Genomic DNA, 16,429 nt, shown 5'->3' on the forward strand with positions numbered 1-16,429 from the left:
TTAATCTCTTAAAATTTTATCTTCATAATATATCTTTATGATTATCTTTATAATTATCTGAAAGTTTAACAAAGCTTTATATTTCTGCTTATATTGCTGTTCATAAAGTTTTCTTTCAAAATTTTGCGTAAAGCTTACTAAATATTTAAATTGCATTAATATATTATATCTGAGAGGAAATCTCTCTGATTATATAAAGAATTTAATTAATAACATTTAAAATATTTAAAATGTTCTAGGTATAATTTAGATTTTACAGCTTGGATCAAATTTACAATATGGATATTACAGATAAGTCCAACATGAAAAATTCAAATCTCCCCTTGGCAAATCTCTGCACCACGAGCACTACATAAAACAATCTGTTAAAATAGATAAATAATAAAATAGATATATAAATCATATAAAAATAGGATATAAACCAGAGTTACAAATATAGTATGTATATTAATATCACAAGTGAAGTTAAATCTCTTTATCTTTAGTAACGATGTAATTTTATTAAAAATAAAAATTTATTTATTATTCGCATACAATAAAATAATGTTTTAGATTATGGTCACGGGATACTTGGGGTCGCATTGATCATTGGTCACTGATTCAATAACGTATATCAAAAAGAAAAAATAAACCAATTATCCAGTTTTACTGATTCATTCTTATTCGATCAAAATAAGATTGCGTTTGCGCGATCATAACCAATCACCGATGTGGCTCCAAAATATCACATTTCCCGCTCCTCGGAAATGACTTCAGTTATTGCTTGGTTCCTATTCTTTATATTTCTATGTTCATGATTTGCGTCACATGTTTTTCTTGATTGTATGAAGTATTGTAAAATAATAAGATGGGCAAAGCAAAAAAAATAAAGGTTTCTAAGCAACCTAAAACAGCCTTAGGTGATCAAATAGAAGAAGAAAAAGCTGTAAAATCGAACAACAGGCGAAAGGTCAGAATTCGCCACGAAGATGATGATAAGGTTAGATTTATATATCTTCATTTTTTTAATACAAAAATGATTTTGATTAATATTTTATTATTGAGTGTGTTATTCTTAAAACACAGTAGCAATTCTGATTGATAAAGTTTAGTCTTTTAGTATAATTTGTCATGGAATAAAATATAATATTTTTAAAATTAATTTACATTTACATCGCTTATACTATAATAAATCATTTTAGATATTTAGTATAAATTAATTTTTAATATATAACTTTGATTGCAACTGTATAGTTTGTGGACCCTGCTCTTACAAAACGAATCCTATCTCAAGCCAGACGACAACAAATGGAAATTGAAGAAGAAAATGGAATTGGACAAAGTGCAAAATCTATAAAGAAACCATTAATAAAACTTGACACTAATGCTGAATTTAGTGATTCAGAGGAAGTATCAAGTGAAGATGAACAGGATACTGTACTGCATTATGAACATTTTGAAATAAATGAAGAAGATGAAAGAGCGATACAAATGTTCATGCCTAAGGATGCTGCCCCTATGAAGACATTAGCTGATATAATATTAGAAAAGTTAACAGAAAAGAAAACAGAAGTTGAAACTCAATTTTCAGATGCAGGCTCAATTCAAATGCAAGAATTAGACCCAAGAGTGAAAGCAATGTATGAAGGTGTTAGAGATGTATTAACAAAATATCGCAGTGGAAAATTACCTAAAGCATTCAAAATTGTTCCTAATTTAAAAAATTGGGAACAAATATTATATATTACTGATCCAACAAAATGGTCAGCTGCAGCAATGTATCAAGCTACTCGACTATTTGCCTCTAATCTCAAAGAAAAAATGGCGCAAAGATTTTATAATTTAATATTATTACCACGAATTAGAGATGACTTAGCAGAATATAAAAGATTAAATTTTCATTTATATCAAGCATTACGGAAAGCACTGTATAAACCTGCTGGTTTCATGAAAGGAATTTTACTTCCACTTTTAGAATCTGGAACCTGTACATTAAGAGAAGCTGTTATTATTGGATCTGTGCTTGCTAAAAATTCAATACCAACTTTACATTCTTCAGCAGCAATATTAAAAATTGCAGAAATGGATTACACTGGAGCTAATAGCATTTTTCTTAGAATATTTTTAGATAAAAAATATGCTCTTCCATATAGGGTTATTGATGCGGTGGTATTTCATTTTCTTAGGTAAAAATTTAAAATTAAGATATAATTTTAGTAATATTTCAATTTCAGTAATAACATTTATTTTTAGATTCGAAAGAGATCCTAGAGAGCTTCCAGTTTTATGGCATCAGGCATTATTAACTTTTGTACAACGTTATAAGGGTGATATTAGTTCTGAACAAAAAGAAGCTTTATTAGGATTATTAAGGAAACAATCTCATCATACAATTACACCTGAAATAAGAAGAGAATTGCAACATGCTAAATGCAGAGACATAGAAATCACAGAACCTAAATTAGAACCTATGGTTTGCTAGATATTTGTACTTTATTAATTTTGTAAATTAAAACATTAATAGTTATAAAATGAAATTCATCTTTTTTATCATATGTTTCAATCTAACTTCTAACTACTGTTACTATACTTGACATTTGATCCATGAATCTGTACGCTGCTGAAAACAGAGTGCAATAACATGTAAATTATTAATCCTTTCTAAGTTACTTCAGGCAATAAATAAATAAATTTTAGTGCAATCCAATTTTAAGAATCAGAAAAATTTCTAGACAATATATGGTACGTTGCAAATTTAATGACGATAATGGAATTGTTGTATATCAAAACAATTGAACATAACAATTATATACATATAATAAAAATGTCAGCTAGTTTGCTATATTATTATATTATGCTATATTAAGCTATGTTCGATTAGAATTACAGAAATACAAAATTTTAGCAACTAATCACGATTACTTTTGATAAATATAGAGTACTCAATAATTATATTGAATTGGGTAATTATAACCATTTTTGATAACAAAAGGTTTATATAACTTACAATATTCCTTGTAAATAAATGTTACATACATGGATATATAAATTCAAACATTTGTAAATAATTAAAAAAAGTAAATAATTTTTCTTACAGATGAATATTTATAATAAGTTATTGAAGATTTTGATATAAATGAAATATTCCGTTATTTTGCTAAATTTTGTATAAAGATGTTCTATAAGTATAAGAAAAGCTACTAAAAAGTTGTAAGAAAAATACAAGATATAAAAGGAATGGTAATGGACTTGCAATTAGTACAAAATAAGAAGAGTTTCATAATTAATGTGATTTATAAAGTGTTAATACCTGATGTCAAAACGTTCATCACTGCTATTAATAAAAAACTAATAATGATTAAAATATGTATTTATTATGTCACAAAGTTTATTTTAATGTGGCTTCACTTAGTGAATCAATCTAAGTATTTTCAATCTCTTAATTTAAGTACTAAGTATCAGTTCATTATGCATATTCATATCTGATTTATCTTTTTTTCAAAATACTTAAAAACTCATGTGTGTGAAATCGAACAATACTAATTTCCTAAATATTGTTCACTCCATATTCTTTCTATTTTGACTCTTCAATATTACTTTAAATATCATCTTAACAAAGTTTAGTTTGAGACAAGTTAGTATATTAACAAATTAAATTATATCACTTTGTATTAACATAAAGCTTATTAAATACTATTGTTCAAATTAGTATTTATTATTTGAATTTATTGAAATGTTTCTTTTCTTAAAATTTTATGACTTTCTTAGTAACTACAAAATACATGTTAAAATTTTTATTCATTTTTTTATGATGGAACTTGAAATATCTACATTAATATTAGGCTTTTAATAGAAACAAAAATTGATAATTACATCACATTAACAATATTTTAAATACATATACGATACATTTAATTTTTTAATATTTTACCTTTTTATTAAAAATGACTGATTGATTACAATTATTTTGAGCAGTAAAAATATGCCAAACAAATACAAACGCTTTCAAATATTGACATATTTGACTGTATATGGATATACAAAATATATACAAAAATATTGAACTTTGAGATGTTAAAATCAGATGTTATTTTTGTGCTTGTACTATTAGATTAGTTTTCGAAATTACATGTAGAAACATTCAATAATACAAATTGATGAATGTTGAACAATATTGTACAATTAGATTTTTCAATTATACACAATCTCAAATACGGATTTAAAAATTTAAATAAAAGTTCTGATATTTTGTTATCAATAATGGTAATTAGTATATTTGCTGTAATAACTAATAGATTTTGTTATATTTAAGGCCACCTTCGTGATCCTTGGTAATTGATTCTTCCAGATTGTTTAAGATATTTTACAATGAATTTTTTTCCAATGCGTTATGAGTTAGACATCATATAAGTTTAATATTAAATTATCTATTTAAAAGTAAACCATTTTAAATTACTTTTTAATATATTTTTTAATTTAAAAATAATGTATTGTGAACACGACCAATACTTTTACATGTTCAAACTTGCTATTTTCAAAATTTTTATGTTTTTTACAATATATTTTACATACATCCAAAATTATAATAAGTACTTAAATATTCTATTCCCCAACGTAGAGAGATTGCAACATATATATTAAAAAATATTTAAGAAATTGCTTATTGATTAGAGTTGTCTATTGGTTAAACAATTATTTAAAATATTTCAAGATATTTTTACAATGTTGTGAACCTGGTTCTGAATAACAGTGCTACAACTTGAGTGTATACATATTGCAATATTTGAGATTTCAAAAATTTTTATATATTTAGATTTCTCAAATTACCTAAAATTTATTTTTTCTTAAAGAAGCTAGTAATGCTCTTGGATCCAGCTGCTGCTTTTTGTCTAGCTAATTCTTTCTTACCAATTGTAGCTTTTTGAGGCTATATAAAAAGATACATCATGAAAACCTATATTATAAACATGCATTGTAAGATACAAGTACCCTTTTTTAAATTACCTTTTCTAATTTAGTTGACTCAGGTGTTTTTGGTTTTAATACTGATTCATTTTCAGTTGTATCTTTCTTAGGTTTCTTTTCTTCAACAGTATCTTTAGGACTATTTAATTTCCGTTTCTTATTTTCTGATTCATCTGCTAAATTTAAATGTTGTGCTAATTTTTTTGATAAATCTTCTTGAAGATACTCTGATACAATGCCATGTGCATATTTTAAATATTCTAAACAAAAAATGAGTATATTAATACCTTTTTCCTAATCCTAACATAAATAGATATTGTTTTATCTCTGAATGTTTATTGAAACAATAATTGAATTTGCTATTTACTAAAATTTTTCAAAATTTATCTTACCCACTTCTGAAGCAGTTTCAAGTTTAGTACTTTTAACATAAGTAGCACTAATAGCACCCTGTGATACATGAATGCCCTTCTGTTTTAATACTTCAATTACTCTTTCCACTTTCTTATGCAACCAGATTAATGCTTTTTCTTCATTAAATTTATAAGCTTGTAAAGATTCATCTCCCTTGCGGTCAGCGACTAGAGTCAGTTTTAAATTCTGACATTGAGTAAGACGAGTCGTTTCTATAAAATCTTCATCCCAAAGACATTGTTCTAATGGTTGTGCTTGTTGTGACTACGAGTGTAATATTTTTACTACTACTTAGAATATTAAACCCATAACAGTCAATTAAATCCCTACATTATGTCACAATAGATTAACATATATAATAATAAGTAAAATATAATAATGGAGATTTACCTTTCTTAAATAAGGTAATATTAAAAATATTGGATCAATAGGAGTAGATAAATGTAACTTTCCATCAGATTTTACATTATCATCTATAAACCATGACCTTTTATTTTCATCAAATGTCAGAACTTCTTGTACTGTTACATTGCCTGGACTAAATACAAACATTGCAGGTTGATTTGTAGCTGGATGTCTTAATTTAATAACATCAGGTACACCACCATCTGTATTATTTAAACTATCACCTGGAAGGCATAGAGATTATGTTGATCTATTTTATGAATATATTATTAAGAAATATAGTATAACTAATGAAACAGTAAGAAATAGGAAAATATTTAAAATTAATAAATAATAGGAAAATATTTATAATTATTAATAAGTTTAATCATCTTGGGTAGTGCTGGTATATGTCTAACGGTTATAAATAATATATAATAGAGAAATTTAAATACGAAATAATTTTTATTTATGCACCTTTCATTAGGAAAACCCATGTATTTGTGCCTGGATGTGAATTTGTTGTTTTAACACATTTTTTTGGTGATGCTTTGGTACGCGGCATATTTACGCGCGTTTTACACAAATCGATATTACGTTAGGTTATTTATTCCTTTCACAGAATTTTCCCCTTGTATTAATGCACATACACACAACAAATTTAGCGATCAGCCATTTTTCGTAGAACCCTCAAATTGTAACGTCTTATTACTAGATAATTGAAATATATTATATTGTGTATCTCTTTTAATAAATAAACAGGTTAAACGCGACATGCCGCCAATGTTGTAGGAAACAACATTTGAAATCTCGATGCGTAGTCGAACATCAGTGAATGGTCGATGATCGGAGTATTAGCAGAAAAGAGGCGTTACCGCGCTAATGAGCCATCTTTTAAAAAAGAAAGATACATGAAAATCGTACTCTAGTGTGAAAGATTTAAACTACAAATGAAAGATTTTTACTGATATGATATATGTATATTTAATTCCCATATAATTTTGTATAAAACACATTTTAATGTCTACATACATAAAAATATATTGATAGTTTAAAAATATAATTTCAATCTATTTTAATTCAATAGCATGATTAACACTATATATTTTATTACGCTTATTATTTTTTCGTATTTGTATGCCTGTATGCATATATATATTAAATTTTACGTACATCGGAATATAACAATTATAAATATCCTCTATCCTATTATGTATATTTCTTTCACAATAGTCATACCGGATAAATATATCTGTATAAAAACATCCACACTTAACTAACATAATTTTAATAAATTTACCATTATATATAAATAATTAAATCAGCGGGTTTCGTTATATTTTATATAGATGATCCGATTAAATGTTTAAATCTTATGTAATACATCAATATTATATTATATAAATACCAGGAAAATAATTTAATTATTTGGATGTATAAAATTTAAATTTTTGCAATAAGTAAACTATAAAAAATGTAAATTTGAATATTTTACACTTATAACTTGTTACTGGAACTCCTTCTTTGTTGATATTCCCTTACACAGACAAAAATAATATTTAACTGCAAATAAAAATAAAGAAATTTATTAAAATAAATTACATTGCATTCTTCTTTTTGTAAGAGTTGCTAATATAGAATGTACTAAACAAAAAAATTGTGAAAGTCGAATAACCTTCTAAAAATTATCGAAAGAAGTTGTTATAAAATTTCCAATTGAACTATAGTTATTCTATTATTATATGAGTATAAAGAAAATACAACAATATAATTTCAAACTTAAAAATCCACGTATGGTGTAACACAAATTTAGTAAACATAAGAAGACATACAAAATACATTAACTGATGACATCTCCGAATCTTGATTTCATAATGATTAAGTAAATATGTAAGAATAAGTATATACGTTTATACATATAGTATCCGTTATGATGTCATTGGAAGCATTGTGGCCTTTTTTCTCTTACTCATTACTCACGTTCTAGTTAGTAAGCACCTTGAAAGAACTATGTACGTATGTACATGACGTGATGCGAAAGTGGGTGTGCCCATCATTGGTTAGCCGGCTATCAAACGTAAAGCTCCTCTCCGTTTTTATTTTTCGGAAACAGTTTATTGGTAAGTTTTTAAAAATATTTTTATTGTAAATACATTTTCATGCATATAAGCATAAATTAACATAAAAAATAATATTATAGACTATATTGCAATGTACAATACAGATATTTATATTATTCTTTGGTATTGATCAATTTAACTAACAATTATCTTTATTTATTTTAGGCAGTTCCCTGCGTAGTCAAAAATGTCACAACAACAGTATTATCCGTTTAAAGTAAGTATCTCTTAATTATTTATTAGAAGCTTAAAACATTCTTTAAATGACTGCTTTTAAGATTAGTCTATTTTTGGTATGAGCATTGATCGACCGTATTTTTATCGCTGCTTCGCTTGAGCTAATCAATCAGCGTTCAACTTCTCTTCGTATTATGAATATATATTTATAAAACAGTTTATGCTTTATTAGAAATTTAATATTATTAGTGTTATAAATTCTTTATATCATAATAATTTGCAATAAAGTACTTATGTCCTTAGCACAAATTATTGGAATATAGAAAATTAATTTAAATGGAAAAGAGTTTATTATATCTTATATATAAGAGTTATTATATCTTTCAAAAAAGATCTACACACACACTTTAGATATAAGTTCCATATTATGTTAATATAAAAAAGCTTTTTAATTTTAGGTATATATTTAAAAAATATATGTTTTTTGCTTTAATTCACTAAATATTGTTTTACTAAAATATATATATTAGACAAAAATTTGCATATTATTTAATGATAACAAACATTTTTCTTAATATTAATAAATTATATTTTTTTAAATTTCTTACATATCATAGTACCAACTTGTTGATAGCTTATAATAATGATTTAAGTAAAAAGATAATTATTATTCATATATGAATTGTATAATATAAAGACATATAAATCTATAAATATTTTAATTTATTTAAAATGATATAAAAGAAATAATCCTCTATAGTGTACTCCAACGGTATACCCTGCGGAACCATTTGATGCAAATGCAGATGCTACAATGTTGCGTAAAGCAATGAAAGGTTTTGGTACTGATGAAAAAACTATTATTGATGTACTTACAAGGAGAGGAATTGTTCAGAGATTAGAAATTGCTGAAGCATATAAAACTTTATATGGAAAAGATTTGGTTAGTGATTTAAAAAGTGAATTAACAGGAAAATTGGAAGATGTTATAATTGCTCTTATGACACCGTTACCTCATTATTATGCTAAAGAACTACATGATGCAGTTAGTGGATTAGGAACTGATGAGGAAGCAATTGTAGAAATTTTATGTACATTGAGTAATTATGGTATACGTACTATTGCAGCATTTTATGAGAACTGTAAGTCTAGCAATTATTTATTTTAATTAAATTTTAGAAAAATAAGTTTAATATAAGTTTATATAGGACTATTATATAAAACATTTATATTTATTAATTCAAAAATATTTTGTTCTTAACAGTATATGGAAAATCTCTTGAAAGTGAATTAAAGGGAGATACTTCAGGACATTTCAAAAGATTATTAGTTTCTCTTGTTCAAGCAAACAGGGATGAAAATCAAGGAATAGATCAAGCACAAGCTATAGCAGATGCTCAGGCACTTTATGAAGCTGGTATTTATAATAATACAAACTATTTTTAATAAAAGAGGATTATATGATTATTTTTAATAATTATTAATAAAGTAAAAGAAATCTGTGTTTTGTTTTGATATAAGAATTATTAATCATAAGTAATATAATATAAGTAATATAATATATTTACTTGAAACATAATTATTTATTTTGGTATAGGTGAGAAACAATGGGGCACAGATGAATCACAGTTTAATGCTATTTTAGTAACACGTAGCTATCAGCAATTAAGACAGACTTTTATTGAATATGAAAAAATATCTGGTCATGACATTGAAGTTGCTATTAAGAAAGAGTTTTCTGGAAGCCTTGAGAAGGGTCTCCTTGGAATAGGTCAGTATTTTGTTTATAGAAATGCCTAATACAGTGTTCCCTGGATCATTGTAACAGTCATATTCTCAATGCACCCTCATCATATTTTGCTAGATCAGGTCCTCAGAGTCATGTGACTGATTATTAAAGAAAACAGAGCAAAAAGTGCATAACAGAAATAAAAGTTTCTATCTCTTTCTTATGAGAATATTATCAATAGATGGATGAAGTCTTCCTAATTAAAATGAGTACAAATATGATCTTACTTAGACTCACTTTCATTGGGAAAACCTTATCTGTACGTTTGTAGTACGTTTATTAATGTCTAATAAACACTAGAAAATTTATTTTTGCTGTAGGAAATCTGAACAATGCTCTATCTATTTGTAACTTCTTGATTTTGAATATAATTACAATGATGTGTGGGAAACACTGTACAATGAAATTGTAGTATTGACATTATTGAACTATATACTATATATTTATGTTTTAATTTAAGAACTGTGTTTTATATAATTTAATATAAATGCTTTGATTTTTATACAACAGTAAAATGTGTAAAATCAAAAGTTGGTTTCTTTGCTGAGCGATTATATGCCAGTATGCATGGTATTGGTACAAAAGATCGAACATTGATCCGCATCATTGTTTCTCGAAGTGAAATTGATTTAGGTGATATTAAAAAAGCTTTTGAAGAACGTTATGGAAAATCACTGGAAAGCTGGATTGCGGTATGTATTCATATTGCTCTTTCTTCAATATTTTATGATATATTATTAGTTAGTAAAGTATTGTAGTATGTTGTTAAAATATATTTCTAGCAATACACTGTATATATAGTTCTATAATAAAATTGTTTTTAAAAAAAACATAGAATAGAAGTAAAGCTTGATTTTAACTAATTAAGTAATGCGATGCTCAGATGATACTCATACTCATGAGATATGTATTACATTATCGATCAAACATTTAGTTCAGTATGTTCGGATTTATATCTTATTCATTAAGGTAAATAATCTCATAGATGTATAATGGGTTATTCTGTGTATCTAAAGAATTAAAGATAACTATATATGATTTCAAAAATTTTGCTCATAGTACTAAAATTAGAAAGTAGTAAAAATTTCATTCTAATAAAAATTTCTAACTGCAGATTACATCACATACAATTGAATATTAATGTTTAAATTAATACCTAAATTTTCTGTTCTAGGGTGATACATCTGGAGATTACAAAAAGGCTTTACTCTCACTTGTTTCTACTTAATTAAGAGAAAATATTTCATGATAAATTCCAAAGCTTTAATAATATTTATGGCTCAAATAAAAGATGAGTGTCTTGCACACTTTTGCTTATACTTTTGCTTTACATCAATCTATTAATTAAATATATGGGTATAAAGGATTGTGCATTTTACTATATTTTTTACACAATTTTGGAATCTCGGAAGAATCTTTATGGTGCTATACTGTGCTTTTTATGATATACTAAAATTTATTTTTTATGAAGTATACTAGTTTACTAAATTGCATAGTTATATACTATTTTTTATTAAAAATGTTTATATATATATGTATATTTAACGATGAAAACCTACTATTTGTACAAATTGTTATAAAAAAAATCTTTATGAATATAAATATATTAAAATGTTAAACATTATATATTTAGTACGTTGAATATTTAGTGGCTAGCCGTGTTTTATAGATATATAAGTCTTAAAATATGTGTAAGTTATATCAGAGAGGAAATTTCCTCTCTGGTTTTATATATTTATCAAACATACTTTTATATAACATTTAATTTCAATATTTATAAATTTTACACATAACATTATTATAACATAATTTACTTTTAATAGTGTTTATTTTATACGTTTAAAAAATTATTTTATATTTATTTAAAAAAAGACAATACTTTTATTTTTATATACATGTAAAAGATACGATAAATATTTATTTTTTTATATACACTTAACTTGTTAAATATACAAACTTTACAGCATCTAACGCAACGCAAATACTCAAATAAAAAACAATAATAAAAAAACATACAGAGAACATAGTAAGGGGAGATAGCATAAGTCCAATTCTCTTTTCACTATCCTATCTTACCTTAAGAAACCTTAGAAAATGTATACGACTGATAATTAAGATACTAGAACTGAAATCAAATCTGAAATATACTACACTACAGTTTTATCTCGAAATAAGTTTTGCCTATAATAACTGGTTTCTGACTCAAAATAAGCAACTCGCTATCCCCTCTTCTTCACTTGAATTCGCCGACAGAGTGAGAGATTCGAAACGAGTAAGAAGTCTGTGAAAGCAAGAAGCCATACATTTTTGTGATCGAATGAATAGTGACATCATTTAATAGAAAACGAATAGAATATATATAATGCTTTCTCATTCTAATATTAGCGATCCTGACGTGTTATATACTGCTCGACTGATCACTTTATGAAATTGCCGTTATCTCAAGCCTCTCATTCCTTCTCCGTGTTCTTTTTTGTCTCATTCGAGAATAAAATTAAGCCATATAGTACCAGTATAGTCTCGAATGTATTGCTTATTTCGATCCGAAACTGTATATTACGATATATTATTTGTTATTCCATAATATATGATAGATTGTGTTTTATTCTGCTATATTTTATTATATTATGTAGTTCACACAAGATACAGGAGATTATACAGATGCAATAGCAATTTATTATAGTTAAAGTTAAAAAACAATTAAAATTACATCAAATGTATACATTTGTAACACAGATTGTATCAGACTTTAGATCTTACTGTAATAAACAAATAATAATGGCAGCATATAAAATTTAAAATTTGTGTTTGTATATTAAGTAGGGAAATAAGACCAATAGAAAAAGCTAATTTGTTAAAGAAATGTATTTCTCCACTTATGTTGATATTGAATACTGATCATTTTTTCTTGTTATTTCTTAAACTTCTACGTACAAATCCTAAGGAAATATTAATAACATTAATTATAGCTATCTTCATGATCATGATTATATAGTATTGTATACTAATCCTAAGGAAATATTAATAACATTAATTATAGCTATCTTCATAATCATAATTATATAGTATCGTATACCTGTATTACATTTGGTGCGTTTTTTATTAACAGAAGATGTTTTATTATTCGATGGATAAAACAAAGCTGGCATTCTTTCAAAATACTTAAGCATTGGAGTTGGTAAGGTTTTGTCTAATGGAATCCAAGGTGGACTAGGTAAAGTGTGAAATATTTCATCATAAATTGTATGAATATCAAGATTATTTTTTCTGCAAATAAATAATGGGACAATAAAATTAAATAATACATTATTTTACAATCACTTACCCTGAACTTTCTGCTGATTTAAAAACAGCAGCAAATGCTCCATTTCTTATTGTATGTCTCAAAATATAACGTCCTGGAGATAAATTTGCAAGAGATTGAATAACATTATGTAAAATTATCAAAGTATTTTCAACTTTCGTGTTATAAAGTCTTTTAATTTCATTATTTATAGATATTGCTGTACGATGTTCTATTTGTAATATTTCTGATGTTTCACTTGATATTCGAACTAAAATAAATATACATACATTGCATTACTTTTGGGTGTATTATTGTAACATATTTCTATGCAAATATAATACAACTAATTTATTATACCGATATTGTTGATTTCAAATAATTTACCTCGAGCTAAAGATGTATGAGGCCTAAATATCAAAGATACCCATTGTTTCAATGCTTCTTCTAATGTTACAGCTTCAGCACCAAGATCAGGCTGATGCTCTAATTTTGGTGTTAACAATAATAATCTTTGTACTTCATTCTCTAAAATCTGTAAAAATAAGGTAAATAATTAACTCAACACTATATTATTAATTTTAACTGTTTTCCTCAGACTGCCTTTTAAAAACATTTCAATAAATTAAAAGTATATTAAATTTTACATAGCAAACACAAACCTCAACCCCATGTGTTTTTGTTCGAACTAACATTTTATATTCTTTAATAACGTCTTTCATTAATTCATTCTGTTCTGAAAGTAGTGGTCCAATTGTAAATAAGTTATATGATACACAATTTTCCATCACTTCAGAGGTTCCATTTTGTATATCTATTAATTCATAAAATTGATTACTTTTAATGCTTTTATTACTTGTTCTTTTTTCAGTTTTTATAGCTTATATAACTAGTAATTTTCATGAAGACATAACTTAGGAGACATATATCTATATAAATATTAAATATATTTTTACCTTCATTACTTGTAAAACTAAAGGAATTACAAAAATCAGAAGCAGTTGTATGCAAAGATTCTTCACAGTTTGTCAGATTCTGTTGAGTTAAAATTTCTTCAAAACTTTTATCCTCTTCTGGTGCATTTGAAGATAACTCATTGTTAATTTTTGTTGAAGCATTTTCATATTCTTCTTCTAATTTTAATAGTTTTTCACAATTAACATCATCAAATATATTATCATCTTCATTACTATTATTATGTAGTCAAAAGTGTAAATTGTAATATTATTCATAATTAATTAAAAAGAGAAATACAATTTAAATAAAAATATGTGGAAAGAATAAGTTTCTATCTTACCTCTCTAAAGCTAAATGTTTGGTACCAATAAAAAAATATTTCAGAATATATTTATACACCCAAGTATTTTTTTCTGGTATAGTACTTGCAACTGGGGGTGCTGGCTTATCTATGTAGATAACATTTTTATCATTGTGCCTTTTAATGACTATGGGTAAAATCCACGAATTTGAATATGTTGGACCAATATTATTTACTAAACAATTAAGACCACTGGATGAAATTACCAAATCTACATTATTATCTTCAGCCAATTTTTGACAATTTGCATCTTCACTTACAGGTAGTTTAAAAAACATCAATGATTCTTTGACATTTTCTTTTTCAGGAAGAAATCGTTTTTGTAATTGTTCTAAATTTATATGTAGCATACATGGTCTACTAAAAGTTGGCAACACTATCTTTTGTAATTTACCCTTCAAAAAGAATAAAAAAAAAATTTGTAAGGCAATAAAACATAATATATTGTTTTCATTAGCCACATCTCTAATTATATACATTATTTATAACTACTTATAAATAATATCTGTATTACTCACCAGTTGTAAACAATTAGAAAGAAATTTTACTTGAATATTTTTATCTGCTACAAATGGAATGCTTGTTATTTCAGTGTAATACCTAGGTAATTTATAAATAGATTGTAACTTTAATTTCCAATGTAAATTTATATAATCTTCACATGTGATTTTAAATGATCTTTCATGCCATTTACTTTTTGCAAACTCCAAAAATTCATCTTGTTCTTTAGATATTATTTGTTGTAAGTCCTACAATAACAGACATAATTATATATTATAGAAAATAATTTAAAATTACTTATAATTAATTTATAACTTCTTTATTAAGAGAGCAATTTCAATAATTTTTTATGACATTATGCTTTAAGTACCATATATACTTTTAATTCTTTTCTCTCTATTTGTGTTAGCTTCGGTTTATCAGATTTTGAAAATTTTAACAAGACTCTTAAACACATTGCTTGTTGTTCCTTGTTTAGTTTGGATTTCTTAAGACTTTTAAACATTGGTTTAACAATACCAGGTATATAACATTTGGTCTTTTTTGTGTGCTTAGGTTCATATTCTTTTTCCATTTTACTTAAGTCCAGATCAGCATCCTTCATTAGATAGATTTTAACATTCTTGTAATCTTCTTCAATATCTTTAAATGGATCTTTGAAATTCCCAGTCATAATTCGATACATCACACTTTCTTTCTCTAATCTTCCTTCATTAACAAAAGTATTATCTATTAGGTCTTCCAATGCAGTATTCCTATTAAATTTGATACATAATATTAAAATTTTTATTTATTATAGTTTAGAAATTTACAATTATTTTATAACAATTTCAATAATCAATATTTAGATAATAATAAATGTATTTAACATGTACATACATTTTTTTATGGCAAAGTATCTTAAACAACTCAAATATGTAATTAAGAATAGAAACTTTCATAATAATATAACAGATTACATATTTTTAATAAAGAATACGAGAAAATATTTCTTAAAAATATTTTCTTCAAATATTTTTTATAAATTATTACATAAACATATGGAAAATAATTTATTTTATTAGTAAAATATAATTCATAATAAGGTTGAAAAAAATACGAAAATTAAGTAAAAAAATACAAAATTTCTGTTTTGCATAAATAAAATTTATGGTTGTCCATCTCAAAGTATGAATCATAAATTTCATTAAAATGATAAATATCATCTATTTTCTGCTAAAGTAAAAAAATAGCAATAATCTTGGTAGTTTCTGCTGATTAAAATATATACTAATTCTTAATAAGTTAAGATATTTAAAAATGATTCTTCGTACTTACCAATCAATACTTGAAAATCTATCCATGATTAATAAATTAAAATAAACTATTCATGAACTGCATGTGCTCAAATTATCTTTTTAAATCATATTATTCTTATAGACCTTTTTCTTTTCTGTTGTATCAAAAATTTATTTAAATTGTATAATTTAGGTTATCATACATAAGTCGTTAGCGTTTAG

General features: G+C 25.2%; 4 protein-coding genes across 4 annotated transcripts; 2 read left to right on the forward strand and 2 right to left on the reverse strand.

The window, feature by feature from the left end:
• Positions 1-763: 763 nt before the first annotated feature.
• Positions 764-2,522, forward strand: LOC117207292 (bystin). The gene is made up of 3 exons (XM_033447341.1): positions 764-979; positions 1,234-2,165; positions 2,233-2,522. Exons 1-3 carry the CDS (start codon positions 848-850, stop codon positions 2,459-2,461), a joined length of 1,293 nt encoding a protein of 430 aa, XP_033303232.1. The 5' UTR covers positions 764-847; the 3' UTR covers positions 2,462-2,522.
• A 1,367-nt stretch (positions 2,523-3,889) lies between these two features.
• LOC117207293 (ribonuclease H2 subunit B) lies at positions 3,890-6,668 on the reverse strand. The gene is made up of 5 exons (XM_033447342.1): positions 6,220-6,668; positions 5,749-5,987; positions 5,337-5,622; positions 4,984-5,204; positions 3,890-4,906 (listed from the first exon to the last, which is right to left on the reverse strand). The coding sequence occupies exons 1-5, from the start codon at positions 6,305-6,307 to the stop codon at positions 4,814-4,816; spliced, it is 927 nt and encodes a 308-aa protein (XP_033303233.1). The 5' UTR covers positions 6,308-6,668; the 3' UTR covers positions 3,890-4,813.
• Positions 6,669-7,716: 1,048 nt separating this feature from the next.
• Positions 7,717-11,451, forward strand: LOC117207330 (annexin B9-like). The gene is made up of 7 exons (XM_033447416.1): positions 7,717-7,862; positions 8,028-8,079; positions 8,800-9,181; positions 9,304-9,456; positions 9,637-9,810; positions 10,339-10,520; positions 11,003-11,451. The coding sequence occupies exons 2-7, from the start codon at positions 8,050-8,052 to the stop codon at positions 11,054-11,056; spliced, it is 975 nt and encodes a 324-aa protein (XP_033303307.1). The 5' UTR covers positions 7,717-7,862; positions 8,028-8,049; the 3' UTR covers positions 11,057-11,451.
• A 1,030-nt stretch (positions 11,452-12,481) lies between these two features.
• LOC117207325 lies at positions 12,482-16,412 on the reverse strand. Its single transcript, XM_033447410.1, has 10 exons — positions 16,248-16,412; positions 15,301-15,685; positions 14,948-15,178; positions 14,409-14,824; positions 14,068-14,300; positions 13,774-13,925; positions 13,499-13,646; positions 13,154-13,382; positions 12,905-13,095; positions 12,482-12,767 (listed from the first exon to the last, which is right to left on the reverse strand). Exons 1-10 carry the CDS (start codon positions 16,271-16,273, stop codon positions 12,727-12,729), a joined length of 2,052 nt encoding a protein of 683 aa, XP_033303301.1. The 5' UTR covers positions 16,274-16,412; the 3' UTR covers positions 12,482-12,726.
• Between the last annotated feature and the right edge of the window lie 17 nt (positions 16,413-16,429).

The sequence above is a fragment of the Bombus bifarius genome, unplaced genomic scaffold (genome assembly GCF_011952205.1).
Source record: "Bombus bifarius isolate JDL3187 unplaced genomic scaffold, Bbif_JDL3187 scf7180000008026, whole genome shotgun sequence".
In the NCBI taxonomy this organism is placed as follows: Eukaryota; Metazoa; Arthropoda; class Insecta; order Hymenoptera; family Apidae; genus Bombus; species Bombus bifarius.

Excerpts from the sequence above, each read along its gene's own strand:
- LOC117207292 (XM_033447341.1), top strand. The coding sequence starts at position 848 with ATGGGCAAAGCAAAAAAAATAAAGGTTTCTAAGCAACCTAAAACAGCC. Across the intron at positions 980-1,233 it reads GCCACGAAGATGATGATAAG|TTTGTGGACCCTGCTCTTAC; the intron begins GTTAGATTTATA and ends GCAACTGTATAG. Across the intron at positions 2,166-2,232 it reads GTGGTATTTCATTTTCTTAG|ATTCGAAAGAGATCCTAGAG; the intron begins GTAAAAATTTAA and ends ATTTATTTTTAG.
- LOC117207293 (XM_033447342.1), bottom strand. The coding sequence starts at position 6,307 with ATGCCGCGTACCAAAGCATCACCAAAAAAATGTGTTAAAACAACAAAT. Across the intron at positions 5,988-6,219 it reads ATGGGTTTTCCTAATGAAAG|GTGATAGTTTAAATAATACA; the intron begins GTGCATAAATAA and ends TATGCCTTCCAG. Across the intron at positions 5,205-5,336 it reads TGAAACTGCTTCAGAAGTGG|AATATTTAAAATATGCACAT; the intron begins GTAAGATAAATT and ends TTTTTTGTTTAG.
- LOC117207330 (XM_033447416.1), top strand. The coding sequence starts at position 8,050 with ATGTCACAACAACAGTATTATCCGTTTAAA. Across the intron at positions 9,457-9,636 it reads TCAGGCACTTTATGAAGCTG|GTGAGAAACAATGGGGCACA; the intron begins GTATTTATAATA and ends ATTTTGGTATAG. Across the intron at positions 10,521-11,002 it reads CACTGGAAAGCTGGATTGCG|GGTGATACATCTGGAGATTA; the intron begins GTATGTATTCAT and ends TTTCTGTTCTAG.
- LOC117207325 (XM_033447410.1), bottom strand. The coding sequence starts at position 16,273 with ATGGATAGATTTTCAAGTATTGATTG. Across the intron at positions 14,825-14,947 it reads TTTCTAATTGTTTACAACTG|GGTAAATTACAAAAGATAGT; the intron begins GTGAGTAATACA and ends TTCTTTTTGAAG. Across the intron at positions 13,383-13,498 it reads TCATACATCTTTAGCTCGAG|TTCGAATATCAAGTGAAACA; the intron begins GTAAATTATTTG and ends TATTTATTTTAG.